At 41.6% G+C, this 12,773-nt stretch overlaps 1 protein-coding gene across 1 annotated transcript; it reads right to left on the bottom strand.

Annotated features, from left to right (window-relative positions):
• Positions 1 to 479: 479 nt before the first annotated feature.
• Positions 480 to 8,677, bottom strand: CLEC3A (C-type lectin domain family 3 member A). Its single transcript, XM_067718757.1, has 3 exons — positions 8,555 to 8,677; positions 3,376 to 3,459; positions 480 to 1,614 (listed from the first exon to the last, which is right to left on the bottom strand). Exons 1-3 carry the CDS (start codon positions 8,667 to 8,669, stop codon positions 1,223 to 1,225), a joined length of 591 nt encoding a protein of 196 aa, XP_067574858.1. The 5' UTR covers positions 8,670 to 8,677; the 3' UTR covers positions 480 to 1,222.
• Between the last annotated feature and the right edge of the window lie 4,096 nt (positions 8,678 to 12,773).

Below are 12,773 nucleotides of genomic sequence, written 5' to 3'. Positions count from 1 at the left end.
CCCACGTACATCCACATTGATCAGAATTCAGGCTTTATTATTGTGCAATGTAAAGAACTAAAACTTAATTCCAAGCATACATAATTAAAGTTTGTAGAGAAGGACTTTGCTCCCCAAACACAATCAGCATTTAAAGAAAAAAAAAAGACATTTATTTGAAAAACAGAATATACTTAGGATTGTTTGCTCCTAAGAAGCCCATTTCCCCCAAGTCTTAACTTCGTAACTTCATATCAAGCAATGACGTTACTTTACACAATCTAGTGAAACAATTTAGTGGGAATAGCAGAATAATAAAAAATAACATAGACATGTGACTCCAAAATAATATTATTTAAATCCAGCTTTCAACCTCCAAATATAGATTGCTCATAATAGACTTAAATATATGATTGTTAAATATATATGTATGTAAAATATGTTAAAAAAAGGAAACTAACATGTCATATCCACCCTTGATTTCATAAAGTCAGGTAAACATGTTAATGCAGGGAAAAAGTAGACTTTTTAAAATTTTCTTTTTCTATACAATCTGCTACTCTGTTCTGTCTTAGGGTTACCAATACTGCCTTAATATTTCCTTCCAGATCTTTACTTGGAACTTCCAAAAAAAAAAAAAAAAAAAGATGTGTATATGGCTGGAGGGCTGGGGGGAGTAGGATGGGTTTGAAGAAAATGGAATTAAATCAGAACCTCTCTGAGACATTCATGTTTTGATGTGACAGAGAAGATACTAGTCCCACCAGGGGATGCTGCAACTCAAAGAAAGGGTGATGGACTAATAAGATACTATCATTAGGATGGAATAGATTGAACATCAGACTGAAAAGTTTTTGGATTATGTAGCACCTCATCAATCAAATATATCCTAAACTTTTAAGAGAAAATCTTCCAGGTCGTCTAAGCTTGCTTTTCTGGCTGTTGTATTTTTAACACTAACCTGGTCGATACAAGTAGGAGGGACCAGGAGTGAGAAAGGTCTGATAGCCCATTTTGCAGAAGCCCCTTTAACAGTGTGTACATGGCTAGATCATTATTTCTGCTCCCCCATACCCCAGGGAGGGCAAAACCACAATACAATGTGGTAGCCAAACTGGCTGACTCTTGTATTCCTGTGAACACAGAGTCCCGTGAGGGAGGACAATTTTGACTTATTCCTGGGATCCATCAGCCTATAAATCATGACCGATCTTGCTTGGAAGACACATTCAAGAAGGGTCTATTAGGGGATGGTGAACTCACATATGTACCTCTTGCTGCTACGACAGACCTCGTCACTCCATTTGCCCTGAGCTGACTGTGAGAAGAGGACGCAGTTTTCCCGCTTGCCACCGTTAGGCTGTGCATGGTCCCAGTTGAGGAAGGAGATGGCGACTCCATTGATATCGACAAACTTGCCTTCTGTGACCATGTCGTTGATGCCCAGCCAAAACTCATTGACCCCTGGCAGGCTCCTTTTACCATAGTCTCGGACGGCATTGATTTCGTCGGAGCTTCTGGGGACAACCAGCGTCCCTCCCCTGGAAATGCAGTCTTCGTTGGCTTCGTGGAAGTGCTTCAAGCCTTCCAAAGCAAGGTAGCACTTCTTGTGAAATTTTGTGCCTCGGAGACAGACTGTAAAGATGTGAAATTTGACATATTAAGATGCTTTTGTAGTATAATAATCCAGGACTGGATCTGGCCAATAGCAGTAAATAGTTGTGGAATGAATGATGTGCAGTGACAATGGTGAGTTAGCATGTACTGAAGACTTTGTATGAGTCAGACACTGTGCCAAGTACTTTACATAAATGAACTCATGTCATAATCACAACCATCCCATGAAGTGAGTTTTTATTATGCCCATCTTTACATATCAGGATAGTGAAGCTTAAAGAAGTTGTTACTTGTTAACAACTTAGCCTATACAAAGGTGACTTACCCGTCACATAAGATCACAACTACGGAAACCCAGGTCTGGCTCACCCTTAAACCCTGGCCTTTAGCCTCCTGCTGCTTGGATATATATACATGTTCGCTAGTTTGTGTAGCTCCATTATGTGCTGAATTTCCTTGGAACTTTTGGAACTGGTTGGTGTGCCACAATTATTAAAAAACAAACAAAAACAGAAGTCTGAGTTTGCGTGTGGAGCGATAGGGCTTTTCTTATGCAGATAACTGATCCCTGGTAATATTGTTTGTCTTACCCAGGATAAAACAAATAGAAAGATAGTTTCAAGGCATAACGTTGGAGACTCAGGCTCCAGGGCTGTAGTGCCTGGACTTAGGTGTCAGTTCTGACATTTACTAGCTGTGTAAGCTTTGGAAAAATTATTTAATTTCTCTGTGCCTCAGTTTCCTCATCTGTAAAATGAGGATAATCATAGCAGCATCATCTCATAAATTGTTGGAGGATTAATGTGTTAATGTTTATGAAGTATTATTATAGTCCCCAGCTGTGGTTAGAGGGTTAACAAAGCTCTCCCCTTCTGCAGACGCATTTGGCCGTCCTTTAACTTTCTAATTCTGTTCCCCTGGGAACCTGATAAAGGGCCCTGTCACCAGTGTTACTAGGCAACGTTGCTTATGGTAAAAATGACTCAGGATCAGTAACATACAGCTGGCCTGGGAGTTATACATACTTGATGGAAAAGCTGTAACTTCAGTCCTCCTTGAAGGTAGTAAGTCTTATAATTGGGCAGTTCTCTTGTGAGACCCTCAGAGCTCTGCTTTTGGAGTTGCTGTGAGAGTATTCATTCCTGAGGATGTGAACCTTACAAGCCAGGGATGTTCCTGAACTTACCTAGTGTGGCTCTCATTTCCTTGCCCTGGGAGCCAGCAGAGTAGCTCCTGGACAGCAGTGGGTCCAGCTGCATAGGCTGCCAGGAGCGCTACTCCATGAAAAAGGAACACCGGATGCTGCCCTCTGCTGGCAAACTGTGGCTCTAACCACTGGTCTTCTCTGCACGTGTTGCCCTACTTGTCGGGAGTGAGTCCTCTGATCCTGTGTTTAGTTCAACCTCGGCGATCTCCTAATGGACACTTAGTAAACATCTAAATAATGCTGATTATTTTAGCTAGTTAATACTTCTTCAGTTTTCTTTCATTGCCCATTAAAGAAGAATTATGGACGGACTTTTAAACTGTATTATTGAAATGCCTGGTTTTATTTCTATACCACCCATCTACAGGGGTAGGGAGTGGAAAATCAAGCTGATTTCCCCAAACAGTCATCTCCCCAGCTTTTAGATCCTTTCTCCTGGACACGTCTCTGGCTTGTCAATGTCTCTTTTAAAAAAATGTCGCTTACAACTCAGCACGTACTCTCTATATGGTTTGAATTGCTGACAAATCAGGTTCTTTTCCCATCTCGTTTGAGATGAGATGGGATCTCACCTGTCTGCAGGGCTTGCATTTCCTTCAGGGCATGGACTTCTCTCCAGAGCTTTTCCACTTGAGTCTTCAGGTCTCCATCCTTTTCTGAGGATATTTTAGGGTAGGGCGGGATAGGAGGAATGAAAAGCATATGATTAAAATAAGATACAAGTAAAACAAAATAAAATAAAGCTTTGGAATCCAGAATTTAAGGCGAGGGTGATTTTGATGAAACTGAGCCCAGTGTACGTGGAAAATAATGCATGAAAATAAGTTATCCAGGAAGATGTATAAGGGCTTGGTGGGAGTAATAATATTAGAAGGTCCTTCTGGGGGATGGGGCTCCTGTCTGTTGCTCCAGCCCCACCCTGTGGGACTCGCCCTCCATCACCAGACTTCAGACTTGTTGATTTCAGATGCATCCTAGAGCAATCTGTCTCATCTCAGGATGCTTCTTTCGTATTCCTTCTGCCTGGAACACTCTTGCCCAGCTCTTGTCCATCTCCTTATCAAGCTTAAAGTTCTCCTCTTCTTCTTCTTTTTTTTTTTTAACATGTTTTTTGGAGTGTAATTGCTTTACATTGTTGTGTTAGTTTCTGCTCTATAACGAAGTGAATCAGCTATACATATACATATATCCCCATATCCCCTCCCTCTTGAGCCTCCCTCCCACCCTCCCTATCCCACCCCTCTAGGTGGTCACGAAGCACTGAGCTGATCTCCCTGTGCTATGCGGCTGCTTCCCACTAGCTGTCTGTTTTACATTTGGTAGTGTATATATGTCCATGCCACTCTCTCACTTCGTCCCATCTCACCGTTCCCCCTCCCCTTGTCCTCAAGTCCATTCTCTACGTCTGCATCTTTATTCCTGTCCTGCCTCTTCCTCTTCTGAGAAGACTTTCTGATCATTCTCTTTACATTGGCATCCCTCTGGCTGATCTCTTTACTTGAACCTTTATTTTTCTTCCGCACAATTTCTTTTTTTTTTTTTTTCTTCCGCACAATTTCTGCAATCTATAATCGTCTTCCTTTACTTACTTAATATCATCTCTCTGGTTGTCCATGGTATTCCCGATGTTTAACATGATGCTTGGCACATAATCAGTCTCATAATGTTTGCTGAGTGAACGGACACTTTATGGCATACAAAGTACTTCTGTGTTATTTTCATTTACTCTTCAAAAATAGTTATGAGTGGAGGAAGATGAGATTCTCATTGAAGGATGAGAATGAACTCAACGAGCTAAATTGGCAGATAAGTGGTAGAACTCACACTCAGACTTAATTGGGTCCCCAAGTCCCCTGTCCCCAGTATCCGTACTCAGCTGATGTTCCAGGTATAGTGGCTCCTAGCAGGGTTCAGTGATTTTCACGGAGAAGCAGGGAAAGGCAGTGATAAAAAGCCCTCTAAAAATGCTTCTGCATTAGGGATTAGCAATTTACTTAGTCTTGAATGTCCCTGGATGAGGTTAGTCTTCGTGGCTGTCCTTTACCAACCTTGGGTATAAGTAAGTAGTAGAAAATGAGCAGCCTTAACTAAATAAAAAATCCAGACCTGATGGGGACTGTCTTAGAAACTGACAGCTTGTGAGCTCTTCAAAGGCAGGAATTATAATAAATCTTAATAAATATTAAAAGCCACCATATACTGTGCACCGGGAGGTTAATTCTTTCAGTATTACTATGAGATGGACGCTATCATTTCACAAAAGGAGAAAGAGAGGCACAGAAATCTGAATTAACCTGTCAAAGGTCACCCAGCTAGTAAGGTGCAGAGCTGGGATTTGAATCTCTCTGACTTCAAGTCTGTTCTCTTCCCACCCCTCCCGTCTGCTTCTGCACAGTGACCACCTTTACCTGGTTGGTCCCTAGTACATGGCCTCAAATAGCTAAGATGCTTGAAGCTTGGTATGGCTGTTCCTAGCTGCCTTTTCGTGGGGATACCACATAGGGAATTTCAGGACAGGACCAAATCCAAATGTGCTGATTCACTTTACCCTCCCACCCCTTTTCTTTTTTTGGCCACACCGCACCACAAGCAGGATCTTAGTTCCGTGACCAGGGATCGAACCTGTGCCCCCCGCAGTGGAAGTGGGGAGTCTTAACCACTAGACCGCCAGGAAAGTCCCTCATTTTCCCCTTAAACGTATGCTTTACAAGCCAGGTGTTTCCACATTTGGGTTAGGAAATGCCTCTGGGGTATCCAGGGATGGACATCAATTCTCAAAGTGTCCAGTAGCTCAGGGTTTCCTCAACGGGACCATAGAATCCAGCATAAATATAAGGGTACCTTCAGGATGCAAAGCCATCGCCTGTTGGAGGCCAGACTTGCAAAGACTGCTGAAGTTTCCTCCCAAGTTACAAGTTGTAAACCATACAAATGTCACCCCCAGTCCCTCTTGGCTTCCTGCTCCATGCTATTTAAATAAAGGGCCTCCATAGGGAAGCTGTAAACATTGTAATTAACACGAAGACACATGAATTATTATTAGGCTCTTGGGAGATTACTATGGAAGTCGTTATCCAGGTGGCTTGGCTTCTGCTTCTGTCCTTTGTGAGAAATGTGGATGTGTTTTGTTGACAATGAATACAGGGAACAACTATTTCACAATCAAAAAATTTATTTTTGATTCATGACTACAACATAATTTGCATTGCTCCACCTAATTTGTTGAGACCTATGAAGCAAATAGCAGGGAGAACTTGGTTTTGGAGCTAAATCACTCAACTGCCATTTCAAGTTTTTAAAAAAGGCTCCCTTTCATTTTATTATTGTTGTTCTCCAAAAGCAGACACAGGGTAGGAATGCAAAAATAATTCCTGGAATAAATGACCAGTAAACGTATGAAAAATACCTCAACTTTGTTAACCATCAAAGAGATGCAAATTAAAAGGTTTTTGGGTTTCGTTAGGCTGGCACAGCTTAACCTGATGATAGGATGTCAGGTTGTCAAGGTATGAATGGGTGCTCTTGTACGCTGAAGATGAGAGCATGGGTTCATGCTACCATTTTGAGAGACAGTGTAATTAACCTACAATTTTACTTCTAGAAGTGTATCATCACAATATTCTAGCATGGGGATCAATATCTGTTTACAAAGTAGTTCACTGAGGCATTGGATCATAACGGGATGGATTTGATGAACACAAAAGTTCACCAAGAGGGAACAGATTAAATAAGTCATGACCCATCCATAAGGGAATATTATGCAGCTGTTAAAAGGGCTGAGGTATGCCTTATATTTAAGGTTATCCAAGATTTAATAGATAAAATCAATTAATTTGTCTGCCAAGTACTTTGGATAGCCAACTCTTATTTTGTTAAAAGTATCAATTTTTAATCGGACATTAAAGAAAACTCTGGGGATACTATCTCCTAACAGTTAATAGGGGGTAATTCTGTGGAAAGAATCGAGAGAGAAAAAATGGCTTTCGCTTTTGATTTCATAAACTTTGGTATTCTTTCCAGGTACTTAAAATATTTTAAAAATGTATGGGGGAAAGAAATGTTTAGCAAGTTTAGGCTAATGGTTTCACTTACTGTAGAATCTACTTTCTCGGATCTCAAGGCAAAAATGAGCAAAACTGCTTTGGGAGGATGATATTTAAAATGTGGACCCAGTCTGTTAAAAAACAAACAAAAGCATGCTTGCGTGTGTGTCTTGGAGGGTAGGGCATAATAACCTGAACTACAACTGAGAAACACCCACACAGCACACACACACACACTCACATATTCAAACACCTCCCTGCATCCTTACTGGGTGGTCACCACTTTGCTAAGTCCTTCTTTATGGTAAACAAATGCTGGCAACAGAAGTATTCCACATCTTCTCTCCCTCCTTTTCCTGTCTTTATCACTCATGAGAAATATTTTAATCTATCATTAAAAGGAATAACAGAGGAGTGTAATATTTTATAAGGAAAAAAGATTCCACTTAAGAAACTTTGCATCAGGGCTTCCCTGGTGGCGCAGTGGTTGAGAGTCCGCCTGCTGATGCAGGGGACGCGGGTTCGTGCCCCGGTCCGGGAGGATCCCACATGCCGCGGAGTGGCTGGGCCCGTGAGCCATGGCCGCTGAGCCTGCGCGTCCGGAGCCTGTGCTCCGCAACGGGAGAGGCCACAACAGTGAGAGGCCCGCGTACCGCAAAAAAAAAAAAAAAAAAGAAACTTTGCATCAGACCTAAAGTGTATAAATAAATATTCCTGGAAAAGGGCACTGTGTAATCTTAAAAACACGGTGCAAGATAAGCTCCCTTTTACCCACCAGCCATTCGTGTTGTGTTAAATCAAGACTTTAATGTTATTTGTATCTTTGGTGTGTTTTGTTACTAGTGAAGTGAAATTGATAAGGAAATAGTGTCCTAATATTTACCTTGAAATATCCTGATATGAAAATGACTCAGGATGAGATAAAACATCACCCCACACTTTTCTTGATGCTTTTCCTTTTGATTTGGTTTTAGCATATTGCAAATACATTGCCATCATCATTGTTCCTTGCAGGATTTTTTTTTTTTTAATCTCTTAACCTAATTCAAGCCACCCCAAATTTGGGTTTGCTTGGAGATTGTTTTGCATTAAAATGTCTTCAAATGCTACATGACGTTGTTTGTTGAAATATTTTTAAGTGAAAGAGTTTCAACTTCTCTATGACATTAAAATCTTAAAAATATAGTGTAGACTGTCCTTATAGTGCCAGGGATACGAAAATATACCTACATGATAACTAATGATGAAACGGAAGTCACATTACCAATAGCTTTATCCTCTAGTGCACATTTAGTAAGATTATAGTTATCTTGCAGGTATATGTGAACATCATACAATATCTACGAGTGAAATGGTATACCCTGTTAATCAGTCTCTTCTACTTGATCCCTCATTCCAAATACCTGATGTTGTATCCAGGTTATCACCCTCCAAAGAACATTCTCATGCCTAAGCTCACCTGACAAAGGATATACAGTACAGAATACAATACAGATATACAATACAGCCTACCACTTGATTCCTTTAAATATCAAACTGTCCCAGAAAATTAAGAGGTCACTCAGTCCCCTGAAAACGCCATATGCACCTGAAGCCACGGTACGGTCACCAGAGCTGGTGTCCTTGAAGAATCTGGAAATGAGCATTGTCCAGCTCCTCCCCACCCTGAGCTAGCCTAGAGTTTTGTGGGACGGAGAAACCCCATTACCTTTCACTCGGCGTTTGCTGTGCTTCCTGGCTTTGAACTTGGACGTGTGGCTGGTGGTCTGGTCCAGGAGTAAGGTGATAAGCAGGATGTAAATTACAAGTCCATTCTTTGCCATGGCTCTCAGGCAAGTCTGACAGCCACTGTGCCAGCTCCTCTGAAGTACGAGGGGGCAGGTAGACTTCCCAGCCACATCTTGCCCTGAAGTGCCTGGGGCCACCTTTATAAAAGCACACTGTGCAGGTTGGCTGGAATCCTGCTGAGGGAATGTTGGAATGCCTCTGCTGGCTGCAGCATAAGGTGGCCCCTGTTCTCGTGTCTTCTTTAGGCTTTAAAAAAAAATTTCCTCCTAGGAAAATTTTTCCTACTTGACTTGCCTTTTCAGAGCATATCAGAGTTTACTAAGGGACTAAGGGTTTCGTTTTTGTCTTTTTTTCTTTTCTTTCTTTCTTTTTTTTAAATTTAAAGTCCAGGAAGCATGGGGTCTGTCTGTGAAGACCCCAATATTTAAGTCTTTGGTTTGGCAGTCTGAAGTTCACTTAATGTTCTGGGAAATGTATTCAATGACACACACACACAAATCTAGGAAGGTTATTGTGTGCGTGCGTGTGTGTGTGATGCCAGAGCACCACCTGCGTCTGTTCACACTCATGTGACTACACAGCTCATGCGGAACTTGGGAAGGGTTTGCTCGCAGGGAGTAATGAAGGCGGTCGAAGGGGACAGTCCACGATCAAGTATAAGGCCTTCTGTTAGGATTTTGTAGATTCACCAAGAACTAGATTCTTGGGAAAACACACCTTAGAAAGAAAAGAAAAGAAAGACGGTGAATTTTTTCCATAAGAATTAAAGTAACATGTAAACTGTTGTTATCTTGCATATCTCCACCAACCAACACTTTTTTCTTTGAAATTTTTCCAAACACCTAAAAACCACTTTCAAAGGAAGTACAGAAATAACGGAGAAATATAATGAAAGACTTGGTATAATTATTCTTACCCAAACAATGGGCTTTAAGGAAAAGTACTGAGAACCAGGCAGGCTTTTTGCGACACAAGCAAGGGACCTCCATGGGTGCGACCAAGATGGAGTGAGTTAGACCCTGGGAAAGGCCTCCACGCTAACTGACTCCGTTCGTATCACTGTTGGGTGACCAGGTGCAGATGGAGGCCAGGGTTTGCAGATTTTGGAAGGTCTGAAGGACCAAATCCATTTTACCTTTTTTTTTTTTGAGACAATACAGGAAGAATCAAGGGGCGATTGACTCCTTCTGAACTTCAGTGAGGAAAATGAGTCTAATCCGTCTTCATTTCCTTCTTGCTAAGCCGCTTTGTAGACTACCTGTGTACTGACATCAAAGGAAGACCACTGATGTGGGAAAGTCTAACGTAATGTAGAGGTGTGAGTGTGAGATAAAAAATGAAGATTTTACTTGTAATGTAAACTCCTTGTACCGATGTGGGCAATCTACGTGTAGGCGTTTGAGAGCGTTGTAGAAACAAGCTGAGCTAGGTTCACGTCCTTCTTTCATCTGTTTAGCAGCTGTGGGATCTTGGGCAAGTCACTGAACCTCTCTGAGTCTTTACTCATCTTAATAGTGGGACTAGGGCTACTAACTTTACAGGGCTGTTGGAAAGATTAAACGAGACAGTGACTACAAGCACTTAGCATAACGTCCAGTGGTTAATAAGAATAGTGATGATGATAATAGCAATAATACCTGAATATCCTGACCATAAGTTATAGTAGTATGGTGATGGCAGATATTTCTGGTCTTTACAGCAAGCCCACGGGATACGCATTCTCTCTATTTTTTTTAAAAAAAATATTGGAGTATAGTTTTTTGCATTCTCTCCATTTTATAGATGATTGAAACTGAGCCTCAGAAAAATTAAGTGGATTGGTTTAGTGTCACTCAGGTCCCAAGGGTGGGAGTAGTTCTGATTGACTCTTTTGATCTGGGAAACATGTGCTTTGATTTGAAAAGGGAAAAGGATCGATGTTTTACAGTTATCTTGTGACTGATCCAAAAAGCTTTCTGCCAGCTTCTCAGGTCCTTTACTCTGAGATTGCAAGTTATAGAACAGTGGTGGAAAGCTAATGATTCCTCTTAGATCTTTGATCTGTGCTATGTTCAAACTAGGCTTATAAGAACATGGTCTTCTTTCTTCAGAGTAGATCTATATTGTTTTAAGCTCTTTCCTCTTTCTGGGAAAGCCTCTGACACTTTTTGATTGTTTTCTGTTTGCCAGATCTGAAAGCCCATGCTGTCTTCTTTTTAATTAATAAACTATTTTTTAGAGCAGTTTTATTTTTTTCCATAAATAAATCCAGGTTTATTTTTTTATCAGCGACCTCTTCTCTTAATTGAAGTATAATTAATTTACAATGCTGAGTTAGTTTCAAGTGTACAGCAAAGTGTTTCAGTTATACATATGTATTTTTCTTCAGATTCTTTTCCATTATAGGTTATTACAAGTATTGCATATAGTTCCCTGTGCTATGCAGTGGTTCTTGTTGTTTACCTATTTTATAAATAGTAGCGTGTGTATGTTAACCCCAAACTCCTAATTTATCGCCCCCATCCCCCCTTTCCCCTTTGGTAACCGTAAGTTTGTTTTCTATGTTTGTGAGTCTATTTCTGTTTTGTAAATAAGTTCATTTGTATCTAGAGCAGTTTTAGATTTGTAGAAAAACTGAGCCGAGAGTACTGAGAGCTCCCAGAAACCTCCTCTTCACTCCCTGCCCCCCAGTTTCTCTTATCGTTACCATCTTGCATGTGTGTGGCATATTTGTTATAATTGATGAATGAATATTGATATATTATTATTAACTGAAGTCTATAGCTTATATTAGGGTTCACTTTTTGTGTTGGATAGCTCTGTGGATTTGGGCAAATAAATGTAATGTCATGTATCCACCATTACAGTGGCATATAGGACAATTTCACTAAAGCCCATGTTTTTTGTTTTAATTAAATAATTGAGTATTCACCTCTTTCTCACTGCCATTGCCTGGTGCTCCTTAGGACTCCCTCCCGGATGCTCCAATCTTCTACACGCTCTCCTTAGGTGGGCCTTATTCCGTCTCAAGGCTTCAAATTCTCTGTCTGGGACTCTGCCACACTTACCTCTTGACTTGGCGCTCCTCCTCCAGACTCACAGCTCCAGTTGCCCGTGTGATGCTTCCAATTGTATTTCAAAAGACATCTCAAACTCGCGATGCTTTAAATTCAGTTCTGGATTCTTCCCCTGTTAATGTCCCATGAATTTTTTTTTTTTTTTTTTTTTGCCGCATGGCGCGGCTTATGGGATCTTAGTTCCCCTATCAGGGATTAAACCCAGGCCACCACAGTGAAAGCGCTGAGTCTTCTTAACACTGGACCGTCAGGGAATTCCCCAATGAATTTTAAAAAGCCCCATTCATCCTGAGTCTTCCCCATCATAGTCAGTGTTCCATCATCCACTCACTGGGCCAATTCTAAAACCTGGGGGCCATTTGGAGCCTTTGGCACCCACCTTTGCCCTCAACACCCCCCTCCACAACCTCGTCAGCAGCCAATGCTGCTGTGGATTCTACCTCAACATACATTTGACCTCTCTCCTGCCATCATCCCATGTGGTGTCACCAAGAGCTCTCATCCTAACTCATCTCATCCTTGAGATGGAGTTGGGCTCCCGCCCAACTCATGGGAAAGATACACATGTCACTGATGTGATTGTCCCTGTCCTATGTAAAACCCTCCAGATCTTTCCATTGTACTTAAAATGAAGCCCGGACTTCTTCTTCTTTTTTGTTTTTGGCTGGGCCACGCGGCTTGTGGGATCTTAGTTCCCCAACCAGGGATCGAGCCTGGGCCCTCGGCAGCGAAAGCACTGAGTCCTAACCACTGGACCGCCAGGGAACTCCCAGCCCAGACTTCTTCCCATGATGTCCAAGGCCCTCTTACCTGGTGAGACCTTACCTGCTTCTTCCTGGTGACTTTCTCCAATTGTGGAGAAGTTTTATCAGGTTTGACTCATCTTCACATTTCTCCATCCACCCCCACTGTGCTTTTCCACATGCTTTTTTTTCTGTCAGTATAGCCCACCCCTTCTTAAACTTGGTGTGTGCCCAAATTAGTGCCGTTTAGTGTAAGGCTTATCCTCCAGGTCTGAACTCAAAGATGGCCTTCTCAGACATACCTTCTCCAGCTGCATAATCTAGGAAGGTCCTGCTCTCT

Source organism: Pseudorca crassidens, chromosome 20, assembly GCF_039906515.1.
Source record: "Pseudorca crassidens isolate mPseCra1 chromosome 20, mPseCra1.hap1, whole genome shotgun sequence".
Lineage (NCBI taxonomy): Eukaryota > Metazoa > Chordata > Mammalia > Artiodactyla > Delphinidae > Pseudorca > Pseudorca crassidens.
Note: the sequence above shows the minus strand (reverse complement) of the source record. Positions and strands in the feature narration are given on the sequence as shown.